The sequence below is a fragment of the Pseudophryne corroboree genome, chromosome 6 (assembly GCF_028390025.1).
Source record: "Pseudophryne corroboree isolate aPseCor3 chromosome 6, aPseCor3.hap2, whole genome shotgun sequence".
In the NCBI taxonomy this organism is placed as follows: domain Eukaryota; kingdom Metazoa; phylum Chordata; class Amphibia; order Anura; family Myobatrachidae; genus Pseudophryne; species Pseudophryne corroboree.
In genome coordinates, this window is record NC_086449.1 from 103,112,517 (window position 1) to 103,136,422 (window position 23,906).

The 23,906-nt window shown below is 45.7% G+C and overlaps 1 protein-coding gene and 1 long non-coding RNA gene across 4 annotated transcripts in view; one reads left to right on the plus strand and one right to left on the minus strand.

Annotated features, from left to right (window-relative positions):
* LOC134936503 (uncharacterized) overlaps positions 1-4,272 on the plus strand; it is a 196,365-nt gene extending 192,093 nt beyond the window's left edge. The window contains exon 4 of the long non-coding RNA XR_010180506.1: positions 3,620-4,272. This is a non-coding gene — a long non-coding RNA (uncharacterized LOC134936503). The remainder of the gene's footprint in view (positions 1-3,619) is intronic.
* LOC134936500 (lysophosphatidic acid receptor 2-like) overlaps positions 1-23,906 on the minus strand; it is a 158,070-nt gene that overhangs the window by 112,469 nt on the left and 21,695 nt on the right. Inside the window, exons 2-3 of one of the 3 annotated variants that reach the window (XM_063931562.1) lie at positions 3,387-3,518; positions 2,391-3,143 (exon numbers count right to left, since the gene is read on the minus strand). In XM_063931562.1, the coding sequence (XP_063787632.1) occupies positions 2,391-3,138 (748 nt within the window). In that variant the 5' untranslated portion in view covers positions 3,139-3,143; positions 3,387-3,518. Of the gene's footprint in view, positions 1-2,390; positions 3,144-3,386; positions 3,519-8,826; positions 8,985-23,906 lie in introns of those variants that run through there. The other 2 variants (XM_063931560.1, XM_063931561.1) reach the window with 2 other exon arrangements.

Sequence of the window (23,906 nt, forward strand, 5' to 3'; positions counted from 1 at the left end):
CAAAGTGCATGTGAGCTATATGAATCATCACTTAATGAGCAATTTCCTTTTTATGCAACCTGCTACAATACATGTCAGCTGAAGTCAGCAGTAAATTTGCATGGCTGTTCTGAGTTTGAGAATAACAAATATCTGAAGGTTGCCTCCTTTGTCATATGTAAAAAATGACTTATACAAATATATACACTACTGTTTACCGTGTGTCATATCAGGCCGCACCTCACTGGTAACCAACAGCAGCATTTTATGACTTTAAGGCCACAGAAAGCTCAGCTACCACTCCTACTCTGACCTAAATTCCCCAAATTCAAAGATTACAGCTCTTACCCATATGACAGGGCCCATGTCAGCTGCTGCTCTTCTATCACTCCCAAGGTGGAGTAAGGCTTTGGATGGCCCAGTTAGCAATATTTGGGGGGGATTAGGTCCTCGTTGGCAAGCAGCGTACACATGAAAACACACTGGCAAGTCTTCGGCGCACACCTGAAAAGTGGGTGTGGTCACATGTCACACCCCCACCATGTCATGTCACAGTGGGGGCATGTACATTGCTTCCCCAGCTGCTGGGCTGCCTTCACAATCATGCACACAGCTCTCTCGCAACCTGTCCTCCCATTTTTTTCTTTTGTACCTACTTATCAAATGGAAAAAAGCCCTACCAGCAGTGCATTAACAAGGCACTCGAGTGCCATGTGCAGGCCCCGCCCCCTAAACGCATGACATCACGCCAAAGGATGCTCTAGGGGACACTGCTGCTGCGATAGTGGATGCAAGTTGCCATTCCATGCACCCAACTAACCACAAGCAAGGGCCGTGGGGCAGCAGTGGTGCCACCCATAGAGCCCTTGCACACCCCTAGTTACAGCCCTGCCTAAAGGTCACCGTCGGCAATAGCTCACTGAAAAAAAAAATTGCCAGGTCTTGCCAGCAGGTGCCGAGAGCAGCACATTCCTCTTCTGTTAGAAGAAAGTCAATGAAAAAAATACTTTATTATTTAAATAAAGCACTTTTCACATGGGGACTATGGTAAAGAATTTTTTTTTTTTCTAACCTTAAAAGTCTAAATTTTCAGTGTTACTGCTCAAGCATGAACAGGATAAAAAGAACTTAAAAAGGTCAAAAGTAAACACCTCTCAGCTATTCAAAATCTAGCAGCTTATTTGTTAGCTAAACCGATATTTCATTTTATTATTGTTTATTATGCTACAGTCCTGTACAGAAAATATTTAATTATACATTTAAAGCCCTGCCTTATGGAGCGTACAGTTGAAATTCTCAACCACATAAAAAAGGATGAAAGCGGAGCACCCAGAGTAAACTCAGGCAAACAAGGTAAAACATACAAACACTACACAGATGTCCTCGTGATTCAATGAATCAGTTCACAAGGAGCTAGTAAAATATATGAGACATAAAGCACTGTGTAAAACGCCCTCCCCAAGAAACAACTCAACCCGTCTGCCATTGTCGTCAATAAAATAAAAAAATTAAAACTTGAATTCTGAAGGATGTACTACTTCCATGCCTGTTGGCAGTCCTGTATTACATTTTGAGTAGTCAAACGTGGTGTGACTGTGCCACTAAACAAGAGGAGTGTGGGTTGAGAAGTCCTGTGAATGCTTTGGAATTCTCAGGAGATAACTGTCCCAAGTTGAAAAGCCCTAAAGAAAAAGATCAATCCTAAAACCTCTTACATTCACCCACACTCAGGATAAGTCTGCTAGCTTTAGTTACCATCTTTGAATGTCGTAGACTACTGATTCAAAGAGCAACCAACAAATCCAATCAGCAACAAACATGCATGTTCTATGAGAAGAGATTACCTGGAACTGTAAAAAACGGTATCCGGACTCTGGGCCGACAGCACTTAGGTCGACAGACCTTAGGTCGACATGAGTATTTCACTTTACGATCCATGTGGACTACAATTGGGAACGGTAACTTGTGCCGAGCGCAGCGGCAGCGGAGCGAGGTACCTTGCCCAAAGCATGGCGAGTGAAGCAAGCCATGTAAGGGGACACGGTCACTTTACACAGAAAACTACACCAAAAAAAACCCATAAAAAACTCATGTTGACCTTGTTCATGTCGACCTAATGGGCGCGTCGGCCTACTTCCTGTGTCAATCTACTCACTGTCGACCAATAGGCGCCAACTTAATGTGTGTTGACCTAGACACTGTCCCATACCCGTAAATAACGTGACCCTGTTAAACTGAGTCAACAAAAAAATGTCCCAGGGAAGGCAAGTCACTAAAGGATTAGAGGAGAAGAACTGAGGTGTGAAGGATCTCAAAAATATCAAGCTGACATGGAGGTGGAAAGACGTTTTTGCAACATAGTGAGATCACATTACTCAATTATCACATTGATAAACTAATACAGTACTTACTCAAGATGATGAACACGGTCTTCATCAAATTTATCATGGTCTCCCGGTACTTGGGATGGAAAGACGTGTGCTTGGACATCCTTACCATCCTCCTCTTGACATACACAAAGATATGCAGATAAACCATCATCATAATCAAAAAGGCCACCAAGTTGGATACCGCCCAGAAGATAAGATAACTCCGGCTATACAGTGGGGCCATTCGGGAGCAAGTTTCAATGCTGCAAATGCAGTGCCAGCCGAAAGATGGAATGAGACCCAGTAACAAAGCTGTAAGCCAAATACAGGCAATGAGAATACAGACACGTTGGTTGGTCATCTTGCTGTGGAGCTGCATGGTAAAGATAGTCTGATGCCGCTCCACCGCTATTGCCAGTAGGTTGGCCACAGAAGCTGTGAGACTGGTGTCTAGTAAGCTTTGTCGTAGGAGCCACGTTTTCACAGTCAGGCTAGCAGTCCGTGGCCCAGTATGGAACATGAGATAAGTGTAAGCCACTCCAGCAAAAAGGTCTGCAGCTGCCAGATTCCCCAGAAGATAGTAGATAGGATAGTGGAACCGTTTGTTTATAATTATTGCTGTGATGACCAATATGTTGGTCAGAAGCACAAAGACACACACGGTAAGTCCCAGGACGACTACTAGAATGTCTTTTGGTCTCCATTCAGTCGTTAAATCTTTTCCACTCTTGTTGTAGAAGAATCCAATGCTTTCATTATAAAAACACTGCTTCATTTTGAGGGATTCCATTAATCCTGAAGATAAGCACAAAACAGAGAAATTCAACATTTCAATCTAAACAAACAGACTATAATTGTTCTCCTTAATCTGACTACAGAAAGTGCTGGGAGTTGCTTTGCGGTCATTGATAATATCTGACTATATCATTGTAAAGACAATTTAGACTTAGCTACTAGATTGATATAACCCCTTTACAAAAATATGTCATTTACCAAAGGGAGAACACCCTTAAGTCCCACATGATTTAGGGAATTTACCTATTTATCAATCTATGGCCATCCCTTGAGGTGGTCTTCACAGGTATTCTCCTGCTGTAGTTTCCCCATACAAAGCATTACTGTTGGTTGCCCTCCTAGGCTATCACCATCTCAAGATGGCAATAGCAGAACCTGTACCAATAAAATTGCTTTATTATTCCAATGAATCATATTTGATTTTTACTATATTAAAATATATATATGTTTTTCTAATGATATGTTTTGTTTTTTAGGGATGTGCACTTGGAAACTCAAGACCAGTACATATGTGTGTCCTGACAAAGCCAAGTTGCACAAGGGCAAAAGGAGCGCCATCGCAATGATACAATAATTGTCTTTTGAGGGCTTAATAAATAGGACTAAAAGTCTCAAATGGTATTCTGACATAAAGTAAAAAAAAAAAAATCCATGGTCTGGTAACAAAACATCATGCAAGCTGCAGACATGCAAAGTAAATGCACAGGAAATTCCATAACACTACCTGACTATACAAAGCAGCTGACAAATAAAGACAGAAATAGTAATCACAGGCTAACAACTACTGAGACAGCTTCCTCAACTAACAGAGCTGCATAGAAGACTAGCCTGACAAAGTGTACTAATTATATAGCGTGGTTTAAGAAACACTGAAACTGCATTATTATTAATATCTAACCTCCTAAAGAATGTTTTTCTTCAATGCATAAAAGTTTAAATTGTACAGGCAAGTACAAAGGTGGAACAAAGCAATTTCATCCAGAATTATTGCTGTATATAGAACTGTCAATGATGTTCACGTAAAGTGTTAATGATATATAGGTTCTTCCATGTTAGAACCATGCAAAACAGATGACCATGGATGTACAGTGGGGCAAAAAAGTATTTGGACAGCCACCGATTGTGCAAGTTGACCCACTTAAAAAGATGAGAGAGGTCTGTAATTTCCATCATAGGTACACTTCAACTGTGAGAGACAGAATCTGAAAAAAAACAAACAGGAAATCACATTGTATGATTTTTAAACAATTTACTTGTATATTCTTGTGGAAAATAAATATTTGGACACCTACCAAGCAGCAAGATTTCTGGCTCTCACAGACCCTTTACTTCTTCTTTAAGAAGCTCTTCTATCCTCCACTCGTTACCTGTATTAATGGCACCTGTTTGAACTGGTTATCTGTATAAAAGACACCTGTCCACACCCTCAAACAGTCATACTGCTACCTCTCCACCATGACCAAGACCAGAGAGCTGTCTAAGGACACCAGGGACAAAATTGTAGAGCTGCACAAGGTTGGGATGAGCTACTCGACAATAGGCAAGCAGCTTGGTGAGAAGAGATCAACTGTTGGCGCAATTATTAAAAAATGGAAGAAATACAAGATCACTGACAATCTCCCACGACCTGGGGCAAGATCTCACCTCGTGGGGTATCAATGATCTTGAGAACGGTGAGGAATCAGCCCTGAACTACACGGGGGGACCTGGTCAATGACCTCAAGAGAGTCGGGACCACAGTCACAAAGGTTACCATTAGGAACACACTACGTTGTCATGGATTGAAATCCTGCAGCACCCGAAAGGTCCCCCTGCTTAAGCCAGCACATGTCCAGGCCCGTCTAAAGTTTGCCAGTGACCATCTGGATGATCCAGAGGAGGATTGGGAGAATGTATTGTGGTCAGATTAGAGCAAAATCAACTTTTTGGTATAAACTCCACTCGCCATGTTTGGAGGGAGAAGAATGATGAATGGCATCCCAAGAACACCACACCCACTGTGAAGCATGGGGTGGAAACATCATGCTTTGGGGCTGCTTTTCTGCAAAGGGGACAGGACGACTGATCCGTATTAAGGAGAGGATGAATGAGGCCATGTATCGTGAGATTTTGGGCAAAAACCTCCTTCCCTCAGTAAGAGCATTGAAGATGGAACGTGGCTGGGTCTTCCAGCATGACAATGACCCCAAACACACCGCCCGGGCAACTAAGGAGTGGCTCCGTAAGAAGCATTTCAAGGTCCTGGAGTGGCCTAGCCAGTCTCCAGACCTCAACCCAATAGAAAATCTGTGGAGGGAGTTGAAAGTCCGTGTTGCCCGGCGACAGCCCCAAAACATGACAGATCTAGAGAAGATCTGCATTGAAGAGTGGCCCAAAATACCTGCTACAGTGTGTGCAAACCTGGTTAAGAACTACAGGAAACGTTTGACCTCTGTAATTGCCAACCGAAGTTATATTGCAAAGTATTGAATTAAACGTTTTGATTATCCAAATATTTATTTTCTGTAAGAATATACAAATAAATTGTTTAAAAATCATATAATGTGATTTCCTAGTTTTTTTTTCCAGATTCTGTCTCTCACAGTTGAAGTGTACCTATGATGGAAATTACAGACCTCTCTCATCTTTTTAAGTGGGTCAACTTGCACAATCGGTGGCTGTCCAATTACTTTTTTGCCCCACTGTAATGGGAGTCCGAGATCGCCAGTGGTGCGGGATGCCAGGTGATCTGGGACTTTTTTTAAGGGAGCAATCACTTACAAAGGCATGGTTTTACCTTGTGTTTGCCCCTTTAAAAAAATCCCCAAGATCGCTGGGCATCCCGCACCACTGGCGATCTCGGACTCCCATTACATCCTGCCGCAAGAACTATGATATATTTGTCAATTAGGGCACTGCTCCATTGCAGCCAATGCAAAGTACACTATGGGGTGAATTCAAATGTTAGAAAAGTCGGTTGGGTGTCTGTTTTTTCCTGTCTATTAGACTCACATCTGACTTTTCAAACATTTGAATCTCCCCCTATATGACTTACCTCACAATCAACCTACTTGGAAGTTCAAACATTTATAAATAGGTTGTCATTGCTAGCTGACTAAAAAGGTTTTAAAACCAAGCTTTAATGTAATGTATCTAAATAACTGGCCACAGCCGTAGATTGCCAGTCAGGGCAGTCTCATGTTTGCTCTATATTTTAAATACTTTTTAATCAGCTTGATGCTTGCCTTAAACATCCAACAACAATAAAATATTAATCTTGAGTGATAAAATGAGTGTACCCTTAATGAGGTGACAAAGAGCCAGGTGACATCATGGAGACAGCCAGTCAATATTAGAACAGCTCAAACAGTAGAGATGCATTGTGTGTGATTATCCAGTCCATGCACTTATCATTGTAACTGCATCATCTCATTCATTTCAATCAATAGTTCAAGATCTATCAATAGTCTGCTTTTGTAAATTGCAGAATTGTACAATATATTTAGGGAAATGTATTAAGCCTTCTAAAGTGGAGAAGTAGTGAAGTTCCTCATAGCAAACTATAGCATTTATCAAGTACATTCTACTTATACCACTTTCACATCGCTAACCCGGTAAAGAACCGGCTTTTGAACACGCTTCCGACCCGGGTCTGAACACGCTATACCCCTTTCACATCGCAGTTTGGAGCCGTGTTATTACCGGGTTATTCCCGGGTTGGTGCCTTTCACACTGAACCCGGTTCACCCTTTGAAAACATTTGTGATGTCATTATAAATGGACTTTTCTGTCTCCTATTGATGAGGTTTGAAAGGTATTACAAGGAGGGGCTGGGGAGTGCTCAGTAGTGCAGCAATCATGGCCGACACAGCACATGTCTCTATAGACTTTGTGATAGTCTCAGCTGTACTGCTCTTGGATTCAGCCTGTGAGAGGATATTTGAGCTTCTCACATTCTGTAGCTTGTTCAGCAGCTATGTTATGAGGAGGCTGCAGTATTTGAGAGACACCGCCATTCGTCGCCGGCAATACCTGCGCAGGAGGAGATCGTTTATATCTGCTTCTGTGACCACCATACTCAACCTTAACCTCACTACTCAACGAAAATTGTGGTCTAGAGAACGGCAGCATGGGCAAGTTTTTATGCAGCACCACTTCTGTTTCTGTTGTGGTCGTGGACCTTATGGAAATTCCTTTTAAGGGCCTTTAGTTTATTAATTACCTGCTGGGAGGTACGGTGGAATCCAGAGGCTGCAAGCATCTTCGTTATGTTTTTGTACGTGATTGCATCCTTAACAGTCCCTGTCATTTGGTGGGTGATTTCCGACTCCCCTCTTATCCGTAACAGCTCCCTAACCTCATCCTCACTCCAGTTTGCCATATTCTCCAAGCACTGTAGCAATGCAGCACTGTGAATGTAGTATAAATAAAAACACACTGTTTAAAGCGTGCTGCCTGTTTATTTCCGGGTTCAGACAGGTGACATCATGCAGGGAGACAACCTATCACCTCCTTTTTAAGATTACCGGGTTGAATATAGCGGGTCTGAGGCTTTCCCACTGCCAAATGAACCGGTTCTGAACCTTGTAGGATCCTTCTTTTTACACGGGTTGAAATACCGGGTTGTTTGACACGGTAAATTCATAATGGCGCTTTCACACTGCACCTCAAACCGGGTTGACACGGCTCAAACTCGGCAATATACCGGGTTATTTTTGCGATGTGAAAGGGGTATAAATGATAGGTAGAAGCAGGATACTTGGTACTTCTTTACTCTTTATAAGGCTTGATCCATCTCCCCCATACTTTATTTAAAACGAAAAAAAGGTCTCAGCAGCTGTAATCACCCACAGATCGCAGAAATCATACAAAACATTCTGATCTGCTGCAAACTGCCAGAGTTCAAGGCAAATATATGAGAGAGAGAGAGAGAGAGAGAGAGGTGAATAGAGCTTGTACAGAAAATAAAGGGCTTACACACACACACACACACACACACACACACACACACACACACACACATACATATATATATATATATATATATATATATATATTACAGGGTCATGCGGTGAGGTAAATGGCTTAGGAGGCACTGGCTCATACCAGAGCCAGATTTACACACAATATATGCGCCTAAGGGTCCGTATACACAGATATATCATACACAGGTGCAGCAGTATATACAGATGTGCATTAAGGTAGGCAGGGGAGGCACTGCCTCACTTGCCATAGACTTGTTACTCCACAGTTTTGACTATAAAAATGATCCGAGTAATACAAAGATGATATTTGTAATATATTCTTTGTAGTTTTCAAATACTTTATATAGTTAAGACTCTGACATATACGTTAGTATAACAGGAAAGGCTCTATATATGTAAACAACGTATGATCTCTCTCTACTCTTCCAGGTTCCTCTGCAGTTTGCAACTTTGCACATAGCCCTGTCCCTACAGAATATCAGTATTTACTGCTGCACTCCTCTGTCACCCAGCTCCTTATATTATGCCTTCAGCCCACTCAGTTTCTGATCTCAACTGTATCGGACTTTCAGTTCCTCCTTTCCCCGTCATCTCTGTCCCTGGTATCACTGTCCCTCCCATGTTTCTCTCTGTAACTTCTCCCTCTTCTCTGTCCTCTTTCCCCAGTGTACAAGCCTTAAGCCCCGAACATCCAACAAAACTTCCATATTCATCCTTACCAGTGTCCACTGCGGGAGAGGTCATCCTGTAGCCGCCCTCTGTCCCCTGGTTTCTTCCATAAGGGCACAGTGCACACCTCCCTGTAACTCACCGTCACACTCTGCGTATACAAGCCACTGCCTGCCTGTGCAGCACTAGCTCCTTCCAAATACCAGCAACATGCAAAGGTGTGACAGGAGGCAGGACCTCACCTTTCCAGGCTCTGATCAGATTACAGTTAACACACTCCTGCCAGGAGAGGACAGCAAAGCAGCACAGTGTGTGTGTGTGTGTGTGTGTGTGTGTGTGTGTGTGTGTAGTTTTACATTCATTATAATGTTACTGATTTATAAATATCACTCATCTTATAGTCAGACTCCTCCTGTGACTCCTTGTAAAACTTTGAGGGGAATACTGATTATGGGATCTATTCAATGCATGTCGGATCCTCTCCGACGGAGAGGATCTGACAGTGCATTATTCAATTAGCGTGCATTTCCGACAGGTTTTGCCCATTTCCGACAATCCTGATCCGACCTTTTTTTAAGTCGGATCAGCATTGTCAAAAACGGGACAAAAAACTGTCGGAACTGGCCGCTAATTCGACAAAACACGTGGATCGGCGGCTAATCCGTCAATCCATGTGTTTTCCGACAAGTCAGAAAAATGGCAGCTCCATTGAATTGGTCGATTCCTGATTCGTCCCAAAAAAGTTGGAAACTGCCGTCTTTCTGACTTGACGGCACTTCCGACTTCAACTGAATACACCCGTATGTGTCAAAAGACCAATTTCTCCAGTGAAGAGGCTTCTCCCTATTTATTACAGGCTACAGCTGGGAGTGGCTATTGCTGAGTATCTGGTGTTAAGCAACACTAGGGGGTAATTCAATTGCAGGTGAAGTCATCCCCCGGCAGAATCAGTGCAGCAGCAGCCCCACTTTACGGCAGCCCAATCTTGCACAAAACATTCGTGAGTATTCTGCCGGGCAGGCAAAAAGTGCGAGATGCAATGTCGTTTCCGGTGTTCAAATGTCACAGCCACAAGGGGGGGGTTCTTGGGTGTTATACTGCGTACCTGGCCCTGGGCTCTTGTTGGCAAAGTGGCAATGCACATATGCCCTTATTTATCATCGACTGATAAATTTCACTGTGAGTGATAAATTGCACCAGCCAATCACCTCCTAACTTCCATGTCACAGGCTGTGTTTGAAAAATGACAGCTAGGAGGTGATTGGCTGGTGCAATTTATCACTCACAGTTAAATGTATCACTCACTGATAAATAAGGGCAATAGTATTTTTTTCTCTGAGGGGGCTCCCGCAGTTCCTGGATTTGCCCATGCCCCCCCCCCCCCCCCACTACTCATGGCCCCATTTAGCTCTCGGCAGTCCTGAAAAGGTGGAAGCCTCTAGCAAACACACATCTCATTGATAAATATACCTATATATCTCCTCTTATGACTAAATACAACCTTTACCTATAAATCGTCCTATTACTCTATATTTTCTCTCTCTCTATGGGCTTCATTTTACAACAATCCTTACTACCAGCGGCATATTTCTTTTAGTATCACAGTGATACAAGGTCCCACTTAGGCTTAACAAACCCTGTAAGGCTTTGCTGAAAACAGTCTGCTAACAGCATCTATAGATGGTGTAAGAGGCCAGACACAAACATAAGGAGTCAGTCATTGGATGGACTTTGGAAAGCTGCATCTGATGGCTTTCCACCATCAAAACCCCCAAATTAATTGGAAAAAGTACTACCATCGGATCAGGAACATTGATAGTTGCTAACCATTAACTTTGATTCCTACAGCTTCCATTCCTACAATGTAGCTTTGTTCAGCATCATACAGCAAAGGCTGGAAGTCTGGGACGGTGATGGAGTGATATTCCGCAGATTGCATTATCAAGTCCAGGAGAGTTCTCTAGAAATTTGTTAGAGTCCCAAACATACTGGGGGGGTCTATTCATCATCCTTTATGTATTTTAACCCCCAATTTACTCATTAATGTAAACATTAGGTATCAGAGTAATACATGTTGCTAGTAATACAGGAGATATCACTGATGTCTCCTGGTTACCCTCCTGCTGGGGATGTAGAAAATAGGCTATTCATCAACTTCCAAAAGTCACATTTATTCAGAAATGGACTGTGTTACTGTACGCCATCCTTAGATAGGAGGGGGTGCCTGGGTAGTCGCACAGAGGGATACCAGTGAGGCTGTGCAGGAGGTCGGGAGAGTGCCCAGGGAGCTGGGAATGTCTAGTCAGTGCCCGGGGTGTCAGCTGTGTCTCCTGCTCCAGGTGTGGGCACAGGGAGAAGAGGCAATAGACAGCGTTGGGACTGGAGCCACTGCGGTGGTGAATGTGACAAGCAGGAGAAAAGTCTCACACTTCCAAATAGGCATGGACAGAGGTGTAGCTAGGTGCCATGGTGCCCGAAGCAACAGTTTGTTTCGGCGCCCCCTCTCCTGTACTGAATTGGGTGCATGTTAAAAAGTAAAAATATAGAAAAAGTAAAAATATAGAAAAATCCAAAATTGGCGACAGGGCCAGTTATAGACCTTGTGGCTCGCACGGTTAAAGTTTCTTTTGGGCACCCATCATGTTTATAACAGGGACAGTGTGCGCCAAAGGAGCGCAACAAAAATATAGGAGAGGTTATACCACAGTAGAGCTGCTTATAGATGTTACTCTGCAGCTTCTAATGCAGAGAGAGGTGCTGTAGTAGCAGCAGCTGGGGCAGAGAGAGGTGCTGCAGCATTAATGTAGAAGAAGGTGCTGTAGCAACTGGGGCAGAGAGGGGTGCGGCAGCATCCGAGTCAGAAAGAGGGCAGAGAGAGAGGTGCTGCAGCCGCTTAGGCAGAAAGAGGTGCTTCAGCAGCCATGACAGAGAGAGGTGCTGCAGCACCTGGGGCAGAAAGAGGTGTTGCAGCAGCTGGGACAGAGAGACATGCTGCCGTAGCTGGGACAAAGAGAGGTGCTGCAGCAGAGGGGGCATAAAGAGGTGCGGCAGCAGCCGGAGCAGAGAGTGGTGTAGCAGAACAGAAGTAACCCTGTTGCACAGCTACAAGCAGACAGTGAGACCTATAAAGAGGGCAGCAGAGCTCTGGCATTTTCTGGCTGTCATTGTCTCTTGCTGTCTCCTCTGACCTGCCCTGCTCCCTACCTAGTCTCCGAGCCGGAGTGAGTGTGTGCCCCTCTGCTTCTCCCCTCCTGCTCAGCGGCTGCCTGTACAGCGGCCCGTGGGATAGCGGGCAGAAGAAGGGGGTGAGCAGGCGGTGGTGCGTCCTCTAACTTTTCCGGAGCTCGCGCTCCACCGGAGCCACCCTCGCTACACCCCTGGGCATGGACATCCTCCATCAATGATTTAAAATAATCGATGGTTTATGACCACTATCAAATACATTTGGCATTGACAGGGAGAAAAGAGATGGTTTCCTGACATCGATGCTACAGAATTACTTGATGGTTCTTTTTTTTTTTTAAACAAGGTGCCAGGACATGGAACATAGCCCCGCACCCTGAACCCCCATTAAATGCGAGTTCTAAACATAAATAACACATCACATTTTTTAGTTTTGATTAAAAGACCCCAGAGATAGAAGACAAGTGAGTTTATAGAACACCAGCATACTCCATAGGGAAGCAGTTAGCTTCCCGACGGACGGGATCCCAGCGGTCGATATACCAACGCTGGGATCCCGAAGGAGGACGCTTTACCGGCGTCTAGATACTTCCGCTGCATGGGATACCAGCATCACAATACCGAAAGCCGGCATCCCAATGGTCCTGACAGCGGGACGAGCTGGGGTCCTGCCGCGGGTGGTGGTGGTGTGTGTGTGTGTGGGGGGGGGGGGGGGGGGGGAGATTGGGGGGAGGTTAGGTTTAGGCAGTAGAAGGGGGGTTAGGGTGTAGGGTTGGGAAGGTTAGGGTCAGGGACCAGGGATGGAGGGTTGGGTTTAGGCACATAGAAGGGGAGATTAGGTTTAGGTATCTAGTGGGGAGGGTTAGGTTTAGGCAGCGGGGAAGGGAGGGTTAGGATTAGGCATCACCCGGGAGTGTTAGGTTTAGGCACCCACAATGGAGGGTTAGGGTAGGGGGCAGAGGAGGGTTAGGGGACTTCAGAGGGGGCTGTTGGGATTCTAACCGCAAGGCATACCGTCCCTTGGGAAATCATACTGAACCCTTCCATAGTACTTGGGAACAAACACAGTAATAATAAAACGATACTGGTTATTTTAATTTACATTACTCCATATAAACTTTCAATATAGTCAGACTTTTTTGAATTTGACTAAACACCAATCTATACACTTTGACTGGAGATTTCTCAGTCTACTTTTAGTTTCATATCTGCAGTCCTTATTAAATGCCTTTACTCTCTAGAGGTGTGTCTACGGTGTATTTCACAAGAATGCAGTGAACAGAACTTAGCTCCTTTCAGACACTGAGGACTGGCACCAAGAGACTGTCAGTGTAGTACGCTATGTTTCTCCGACTACCACTATAGGTGACACAGACAAAATGTTTCCTGTCTCATGTGCTTTTTTCTGACAGGACTCACTGGGGCCCAGCGCCTCTTTAATCATATTTCATTTTATTTTAATTTAATCATTATAACTCATCCCATAAACATGGAGAAATCATTTCAGAAATAAATTTAAAACAACTATAAATTGTGTAATAACTTGTAACTTTAGGTGAGAAAGTTTTTTTTTGAGTACTGACAATAAGGAGACATTAAAGTTCCATTAGGGGCCAGAGCCTATTGCACATGCTTATATCTCCAGAAAGATGGTGCTGGCACCATTTTTTTTTTTTTTAGATTTCTTCTGAAGTGGCCACAGGGTAAGTATATTTTTAATAGGTACAGGGGGTGTGGTTTTGGTCCCTTTGGACCCAGGTGCCCATTTGCACCACACATGTTGCACCCAATATAGCTACTACACCAATGAGGGCCTTTTTTACAGAATTATGTATCAGGAGGCAGGAAATATCAAATTGGACATTGCCTACACCAGGGGGTTTATTTACTAAGATTCGTGTTCCTGACGAATTGGTGGGAATTTAAACTCTAATTTTATCGGCTGTATGTTTCTGCAACTTTTTGAAATTATTTTCGGTAATTTACTAAACTGCCGAGATTTATTTTTTCGAATTTTCATATGTCGATGTTATTCGTATTGTCGGGCAGTGTTTTACGGGAGTGATCAGTAAAAGACTGCCAGACATAACACAATGAAGCCTGGCCGGATCAGTGAGATCCTTGCAGGGCTTCACTGTGTACAGCATGAGAAGTATTTAAACAGTCAAAATGTAAAAAAAAAATAGCGTGGGGTCCCCGCTCCTAAGCATAACCAGCCTCGGGCTCTTGGGCCGGCCCTGGTTCCAAAAATACGGGGGACAAAACACGTAGGGGTCCCCCATATTTTTAAAACCAGCACCAGGCTCCACTAGCCAGAGAGATAATGCCACAGCCGGGGGACACTTTAATATAGGTCCCTGCGACTGTGGCCTTACCCCCCAACTAGCCACCCCTGGCCGGGGTTCCCTGGAGGAATGGACCCCCCTCCAGGCATCCAAGGACCATGGATGAAGCCTGAGGCTGTGTTCCCCCCCCCCCCCCCATCCCTGGGAGGTGGATGGGGGGCCTTTTGTGTAAAAAAAATATATATTTTTTTATGTAGAACTACAAGTCCCAGCAAGCCTCCCCTGTAAGCTGGTACTTGGAGAACCACAAGTACCCTACGTCTTTTGTAGCCCGTATTTTTGGAACCAGGGCCGGCCCAAGAGCACGGTGCTGGTTGTCTAAATACGGGGGACCCAAGTAAATTTTTCCCTGGTATTTAAACAACCAGGGCCGGCTCAAAGAGCCCGAGGCTGGTTATGCTTAGGAGGGGGGACCCCATGCTATTTTTTTTATTATTTTTAACTCATTCATACCCCTTTCCACAGATAAGCATGCACGGATCTCACTGATCCGTGCATGACAATCTGAACACACCACCAAAAAGTAGGTCTATTTTAAAACTGCCTTTTTTTTATGATTTCTATGCTTTCCCAGCAGTGTTTGGCTATTGTCGGCAGTGATTGAGAATACAAATACAAATACGAATAGCCCCAACACTGCCGAGATTTGTGTTTAGTAAATTCCAGAGATGACACTTAGAAAAAAAAACAAACGTGGAAAAAATCGGGATCTTAGTAAATATACCCCCAGGTGCGTTTCTAGGGAGGAGGAGGCCCGTGCTCTGGCTCTGTCTGGGCTCCCTCCTCTCTAGTTAGCAGCGCTGTAGAGCTCAGGGCACTAGGGTCCCCAGGGGACCCTAGCGCTATCCCAGAGCCTAGAGTGCATGTGCAGATCTACGGGAAAATGGTGCGGCGGCCATTTTCCCAGTGCTTTTCCTACTGCGCATGCGCGAAACACCCATTATAAATACGCCAGTGGCCCACACCCACTTCTACATTCCAGCTACATTATAGGGGGCCTGTGACTAAGGAGCAGCCATTCTGGGAGCTCAACAAATATTCAGTCTATCAATTTCCTAGGGACAAGCGAGCTTACTGATGCCTGAGGCACTTGGCTATGCGATCACTTTCAGAGAATGATTAGGTTTATTTCTCATGACTATTGTTTAATACCACAAAATTGTGACCTGTACTATGTGTTGTTGAAGGTAGGGGTGTTTTAAGAGAGGAGGGGATCCGTTGAGGGCTCCCTCCTCTATGGCAGCTTGTAGACTCTGGATTAAAGCCAGAGCCTACTGCAGGGACACCTTCAGTGCGCATGCGCAAACCACTCGGAAATGGCAGCGGCGGCCATTTTCCAAGTATTTTGTGCCTGCACTGCAGAGACACTGGAGGGGTAAGTATACTCTATGGGTGCAGTGTGTGTGGTGTGGGGCCTCCTGGACCTAGGGCCCCGTGTACACCACACACTCTGCACCCATTATAGAAATGCGTATGGTTGAAGGGCCAATGTCATAATGGGCTGTGACCACATCCCTATAGATATGTAAACACTAGACTGTCCCTAGAACCTTTCCCTGCAGTCATTTGTTGCCAAGCAAACCAGCTGTAAGTTTGTGTGTCCATGTTCACCACTACAAATACATTGGTAATGTCCCCATGCAATAACAAAACTGTAATAGCTATTCTTAGCCATGCCCTCTTTTGTGTGAGGGCAGGCCTACTATAGTAGCGTGGTGCCCGGGAATGCAGTGGTGCAAGGAGTCAGGAGCCGCCTGGGGCAGGAGGGGCGTAAGCTGAGGGGCAGGAGAGGCGTGCGCTGCGCTCTCCTCCCCATCCTCGACACAGGAGCAGCAGTGGAAGCAGAGCCCGGCAGCAGCGATGATTATATCCCACTTGGCCATGCTTCCTCCCCGCAAACCAATTTACCAGCATTTGGAGAAGTCGTTGGACTCTGTGTGGGGTGTCAGGGGGGCTGGTTGCTACCTGTTTTCCCTCCATTGTGCTCGGAGTCCCAGCCTGAGTTGCCCCCAGTGAGACCAGCGGAGGTGTCACTGATCACTTGCTCCGGCATCCCTCACTTATCTGCTCCGAGCCCCTGGTGCTCCTCTTCAGCCGACAGCTGCAAAGTGTATCCGTGCTCAGTGTGCAGAGTCAGATTAAGGGGCAGGAGAGGCTCATGATGCGATCTCCTCCCTGGCCCACAGACACAGGAGCAGTAGTAGGAGCAGCAGCAGAGCCTGGGCGGTGCGGTGAGTAACTGGCACTGTGGAGCTTATGTGTAATTGGTTCTGTGAAGGCATATGTGTAACTGGCACTGTGGAGGCATATGGGTAACTGGCACTGTGGAGGCATAAGTGTAACTGGCACTGTGGAGGCATATAGTATGTGGTACTGGTACTGTGGAGGCATATGGGTAACTGGCACTGTGGAGGCATATGGGTAACTGGCACTGTGGGGGGCATATGTGTATCCGGCACTGCTGCAGGCATATGTGTATCCGGCACTGCTGTGGGCGTATGTGTATCTGGCATTATACTGGGTCATTATCTGTATCTGGCATTATACTGGGGTCTTTATATGTTTCTACTGTTCTCTCCCAGTGTAACCCAGGCACATATACTACTGCACTATCCTGGTTTAACCCAGGTACATATACAACTGCTCTCTCCAGGTGTAACCCAGGCACGTATACTACTGCTCTCTCCCAATGTAACCCAGGCGCATGTACTACTGCTCTCTCCCGATGTAACCCAGGCGCGTATACTACTGCTCTCTCCCGATGTAACCCAGGCACGTATACTACGGCTCTCTCCCGATGTAACCCAGGCGCGTATACTACTGCTCTCTCCCGATGTAACCCAGGCGCGTATACTACGGCTCTCTCCCGATGTAACCCAGGCGCGTATACTACGGCTCTCTCCCGATGTAACCCAGGCGCGTATACTACTGCTCTCTCCTGGTGTAACCCAGGCACGTATACTACTGCTCTCTCCTGGTGTAACCCAGGCCCATATACTGCTCTCTCCAGGTGTAACCCAGGTACATATACTACTGTTCTCTCCCAGTGTAACCCAGGCGCGTATACTACGGCTCTCTCCCGATGTAACCCAGGCGCGTATACTACTGCTCTCTCCTGGTGTAACTCAGGCACGTATACTACTGTTCTCCAAGTATAACCCAGGCGCGTATACTACAGCTCTCTCCTGGTGTAACCCAGGCCCATATACTGCTCTCTCCAGGTGTAACCCAGGCACATATACTGCTCTCTCCAGGTGTAACCCAGGCACATATACTGCTCTCTCCAGGTGTAACCCAGGCACATATACTGCTCTCTCCAGGTGTAACCCAGGCACATATACTGCTCTCTCCAGGTGTAACCCAGGCGCGTATACTACTGCTCTCTCCTGGTGTAACCCAGGCCCATATACTGCTCTCTCCAGGTGTAACCCAGGCACATATACTGCTCTCTCCAGGTGTAACCCAGGCGTGTATACTACTGCTCTCTCCTGGTGTAACCCAGGCCCATATACTGCTCTCTCCAGGTGTAACCCAGGCACGTATACTACTGCTCTCTCCTGGTGTAACCCAGGCACATATACTGCTCTCTCCAGGTGTAACCCAGGCACATACACAACAGCTTGAAGTGGGCAAAGAGCAAGAGCTCTTTTTCTTTATATACGATGCTAAGTGGTGCCTATAATGGCTGGCCACTCCTCTCTGGTCACGTGGCCACACCCCTTCATGCATATGACAGCGCCCCTTTTTGGGCCCCTGTGATTGCATTTTCCTGGTGGGCCCTTCATGCCCAGTCCGACACTGCCTGTGCTGAAACACTTTTCTTATCTATTAATCTGTTCAAATAGGTGCCGGAAATCATAAATTAAGAGAAAAGTCTGTAAGCAAAGCATTTTGTCCCTCCTGGAGAGGGTCATGTGGGGAGGTATGGGAGAGGATATTCTTAAAGTTGGTAAGTATGTACTATACACTACTGGAGGAATTTAAATTGTAAGCTCCAGTTAGGCAGGCATTGATGTGACTGATAAATATTGTCTGTAAACCCTGCATTAAAATGGTGACCCAGTATAGGAGAAGAGGCACGATAATGAGTGTTCCTAACTCCAGATGTTCCTATCTTTTCTTCCATTGTGACAGAACTGGCTGAAAATCCAAACAGGACTCCACTGCACCTGCTCATAATCATGCGCATCAATCACATGGCCTAACGCCAGGGGCCTGTTTTGTTTGTTGACATATGAGGGGTGGTGCTACACGGTAGCCCATCTGCCCATGTGAGGCCACATCTACAAATTGTTCCAGGGCCACTTTTAATTCCTAATCTGCCCATTCCCAACACTGAAAGAAAGTGCAATGTAATATGCTCGCTACATAAATGTTCATAAATACATGAATATATAGATGTTACAGCCATGAATTATAAAATCTCTTGCTGTCACTGGGCTTTTCAAACAGCAGTGGAAATTTGAAACAAATTATAGTACTAAAAGCTATATTATGCACCCCCTGTGAGGGCCAATTTGTGTTATTGTTTTCTGTGGTGGCCAATGTGTGTGTTTTTTCCTGTGGGGACCAATGTGTTTTATTTTTCTTTCTTGTGCAATGTTTTTCATCTGCGATTGCGTCTGTGTTGCACCGCACATGCATGCACTGCGATGGTGTTTGTACTTACTTGCAGTTCAGAGTCAGACACACGCACCAAGAAATGTGTTGGGCATTTCTGTGTGCTTACATGGCTTGGCTAATCAGATGCAGATGTAATGTAGTGTGGGCATGTTACTGAAAGCGGCTGCACATAGAGATGTTCAATTGCTCACATTGGAGGCCATACTCAGACAGAAGATCTGCACCGAGCATAGGGATGGCAAAAGTTTCAATGGTGCTACCAATGGTAGTGTTTAAAGATGCACAAAGCATGATTGCAGTGTCTGTAGATACTAAAAGTTGGCGCCTCAGTGCTTGCATATTTAGAAGTACGGATGTACACCAGGGAAGTGCATTGTAGCATCATTAGCCATAAGTCGCAGACTCAACTGCAGAAACAGATGCAAGAGCGCGTAACTGTGTCCAACTCAGAATCAAACCCTATGAGGAAGAATCCCTCCCCCTCAACAGACCGCATCTCAACAACAGTCCCCACCCCCCTTAGGACTGCTTCCGTAACTTTTTCGGGCTGGTTTTCCATACCAATCCGCCCCTGCCTATCACTCCACCTTGCTGCAAAACTTATTAGCTATGGTCCTAGTCAGGGTCGGACTGGCCCACAGGGGTATTGGGGAAACCCCCGGTGGGCTCTACTGCCTGGGCCCCCCACCTCCTCCTCTAGGGAAGAGGTTCCAGACTGTGCACTTGAATTAAACATTATGCAAATTTTCCATTATAATGCACAGGACTATGGTGTATTTTCTATCATGCATTGCTGTTCTTAATCTGCTACATTATCATGCATGCACTAGCAATATTGACTGAACAGTATATATATCAAGGGCCCCAGCCCATGCAGTCTCTAATGGTTATGTATACCAATGTGGTGGCTGGCCACACCCCTATGCATGGGCCCCTACCACTGCATTCCCCCGGTAGGCCCTTCATGCACTGGTCCTAGTGATTGTTTGTTAAGCCACTGCATCATGTGACCTATAGAGATCCAGCTATTCAGGATTTATGTACGTGGCTCATCGATTACCACAATTATGTCAGCAACTGTGACCATAAAGACAGCAATCCGCATCCTACTAAAAGTGAGGTGTAAAAAGTAGAAAGGTATGGAAATATAAAGGATCCAGGGCAGATTTTGAACAGGATGTAGGAAGGGTCACATCTTGGGGCACCGGATAAATGTAAGAAAAAGGGGGGATTCATATAGTGGGTGCTTAACTCAGGGGTCTATGGGTAAAAAATGCAACTGTCAATGAAGAGGGATGTGCAATAATCCCCAGCAATATGAAAACGCACCAGAGCCTTTAAAAGGCATAGAAAATAAGAGTGCAAAAATGGGGTAATAAAATAAGATGTACCCTGTTCTGATAAATATACAACCGCACAAAATTCCATGTGGAACTATAAAAACAAGCATTGCATTATTACAACCAGACCTAGAACTCAACCTGCCTCTAGTGTTTACCTAACTGACCACCACTGATCTCAAGAATAACAAGAGACTGAGCTAAGATAACAGTCTTATCTGATTCTTCCAACACTGACTTAACCGACTCCCAAAACATGCCTGACAAAGACATCTGATAATACCCTGGTAGATCTATTGAGGTCCTTTGTTTATATACTGAATGTAGCATTAAATATCTACATTGAAGTTATCTGCTTGTTTGTGCCATGTTATTCTCCTAACTCTTATCAGCGTGATAATATCTGTGGCAAGGCCTACAGTGACAATGCCCTATACTTACTAGGAGGGACAAAGCTTGAGTACATATTTACTATTATCTAAAAGAAACATAAGATTAGCAGCAAGTACTGTGGGAATGGATGATAACAACTGCACATGCGACTAAAGATTTAAAGAATATTTTACATGTTGATAATATTGAAATGTAAAAGTTCCATTGTTTTCTTACCCAAGTTATCCCTATCTTTAATCGGGATGCGGTTAAGATCCCGCTGGACGGGATCCCGACGGTCGGAATACCGACACTGGGATCCCGACCGGCACAATCCCAACATATTCTCCCTCTGTGGGTGTCCACGACACCCACAGAGGGAGAATAAATTAGTGTGCGTATCGAGGTACCGTGCACGCAAGGGGCTGCGTTGCACTCGCCCCCCTGTCGGGATTGTGCCGGTCGGGATTTCGGTGTTGGTATTCCGACCGCCGGGATCCCGTCCGGCGGGATCTCGTACTGATCCCCTTTAATCATTGGCAAGATACACCATTAAGCCCAGTACCCACGGGCCGATGCAGGAGAGATGTGTGCTGAGCGAACCGCTCAGCACACATCTCTCCTGCCGCTCAGCACAGCGCGATCTGTGCTGAGCGTGCGGGGGGAGACGGGGGGGCCGCTTATTTCACCCAGCGGGTGAAGTGAGCTGGGTGAAGTGAGCGACCCGCTAGATTGGCCAATCTAGCAGCAGCGATAGCGATGTGCGGGGCCGCGCATCGCTATCGCCGAGGGGGCTACACACGGAGCGATCATGCTGATATTCTAAGCAATCTAGTCAGATTGCTTAGAATATCGCTCCGTGAGTACCCCCCTTAAGAAAAGTACACCTTTACTTCTGCCCCTAATACTTCTTTTCCACTGCAACCCGGGAAATTCCCGGCTCTCAGCTCAGTCACTCTGGTTGAGAGCAGGGTCAGGGACCCTCCCGAGTAGTCTCTTTTTCCACTGACCAAAATCCTGGGTGTTGTGCGTTCAGTGGATAAGGGCTGTTATACAACACCTGCTAAAGAATCACCACCACAAAAGTATTTTTGCTCATTACAGGTAAAGTTAGATACAATCTACTAAAAGTGTATCTAACCACTCACTGTAGGTAGGAGGGTTTAAATTGAGATTAATTGGACATGTATTCAGAAAGATAGACATATTCTCTACCACAATAAACAGTTGCTGGCGCTATATAACAAATCGATAATATTAACAAAATGTATGTGTGTTGACCCTACTCGGCAGATATGATCATTTGGTCTGATTGTTGGAACAACCAGGCTTTTGTACAGTTTGGCCACAATCATCAGTGACCAAATTGACCAAATGGTGACTTGGAGCACAGAGCAGATCACATATACCCCTTTCACATCGCACAAATAACCCGGTACCGACACGGCATATTGCCGTGTCGAACCGGGTCAGTGTGCGATGTGAAAGCACACTGGCCGATTTAGCGGGTCGCCTGACCCGGTAAATCAACCCGGTAAAAAAGAAGGGTTTTACCTGGGTTGATTACCGGGTCAGGTGCGGTGTGAATGGGAGCCGTGTCGATGCGACACGGTTCCCATTCACAAGATAGGGAGAGGCGGCGCTGGAGATGAGCTCATCTCCCGACGCCGCCTCCACCCCCGCCCCTGCTGCTGCTGCGTGCTCCGTTGTTATGGCAACCGACCCGGTATATTGCCGGGTCGGAAAGCCAGCAGCGGAGTGCAAATGCCGGATCCCACCCGGTAAGTACACGTTTGTCTTACCGGGTAGGATCCGGCATTTGCAGTCTGAATGCAGCAATAGTAATCTATTAGTGGAGTTATCAAACAACTGAGCATAGTGGCAGATCGCTACGCTAACAAAGCATAGAACACCAGTCTTGGTGAAACATTGCTGATGCTTTTGACCTAAACTGACAGCAGTTCTGGACTATTGGTTTGAAATATCCAAAGGAGCTCCTAAAATTCTCTGTATCAGTGGATTTAGCTGCTGATGGTTTTTCTCCAGTTGTAAAAAGCTTAAAATGTAGAGAACTATAATTTCTCTATGCTTAGCATAGAAAAAAGTGCAGAGAAGTCACTGTTTTCTCCACCTTTTAATTTGTTTGTACAGCCTCCATCAATAGGTTTCAATGGGGCTGCAAACGACAGCTCTCTCAAAAGCATAACACAATCTCTGTTTGGCATTATGGTGGTCATTCTGAGTTGATCGCAGCCAGCAACTTTTTGCTGCTGCTGCGATCAACTAGAACACACCTATGGGGGAGTGTATTTTAGATTAGCAGGGCTGCGAACGCTTGTGCAGCCCTGCTAAGCTAAAAAAATTTCAAGCAGAAGTAGACTAGGGCTGGACATACTTACCCTGTGCGATGGATCCAGCGATGATGGGCCCGGCTTTGACGTCACACCTCCGCCCTCAGTTCTCCTGGACACGCCTGCGTCTTACTCAACACTCCCCGATAATGGTCCGGATCCGCCCTGGAACGCCTTCTTCCTGTCAATCTTAGCGGTCGCCTCTGCGACCGCTTCCGTCGGTAGCTGCAACGTAACCCATTGACCCCTGTCGCCGGGCAACGTCGCATTCGCAGTGCGGCCGCTGTGCATGGGCATTCCGCACCTGCTCGCACCGCAGCGAAAAACCGCTGCGTGCGAACGGGTCGGAATGACCCCCTATGTCTGCAGACACTGGAGAAAAGCAGAGAAGAGACATCTCTCTTCCTGATTTCTCCATCAGGAATGGTTCTGCACATGTGATGGGTTTAGACTTTTATTGCCGTCTTTCACTATATAGCTATTGTGAAAAACGTCAACAAGCAGTCACGGGAGCCCAGTTTTCTCCTCGTCAGGACTCGCCTTAATTGCATGGTCTGTCCCAGCTGGAGATTTTATATAAATGCCACAAAGTAAAATCTACCAGAAAAGCTGATAATTATGAATCAGCTTTCGTATATTTTACTAACTACTGCCCTAAATTCCAAATAATCAGAACTGCGTGGATTCAGTGGTCGCTGTGTGGCTTAAGTGACAATTTAATTGACAGCCAGCAACTGTTTGGGGGCAAGGTGTGCAGGAGGGGCTTTTAAAATGCAGGTGTGCCGCAGCTGTTTTGGAGGCATGTTGCAGCCAGCGGTTCTGCACCGGCATCTCAGTGGAGACAATGGGGTATATGCAATTGCCGGCGAATCGCGTAAATTTTTCGCCCGTTTTTTTTTAATTCGACACAATTTGA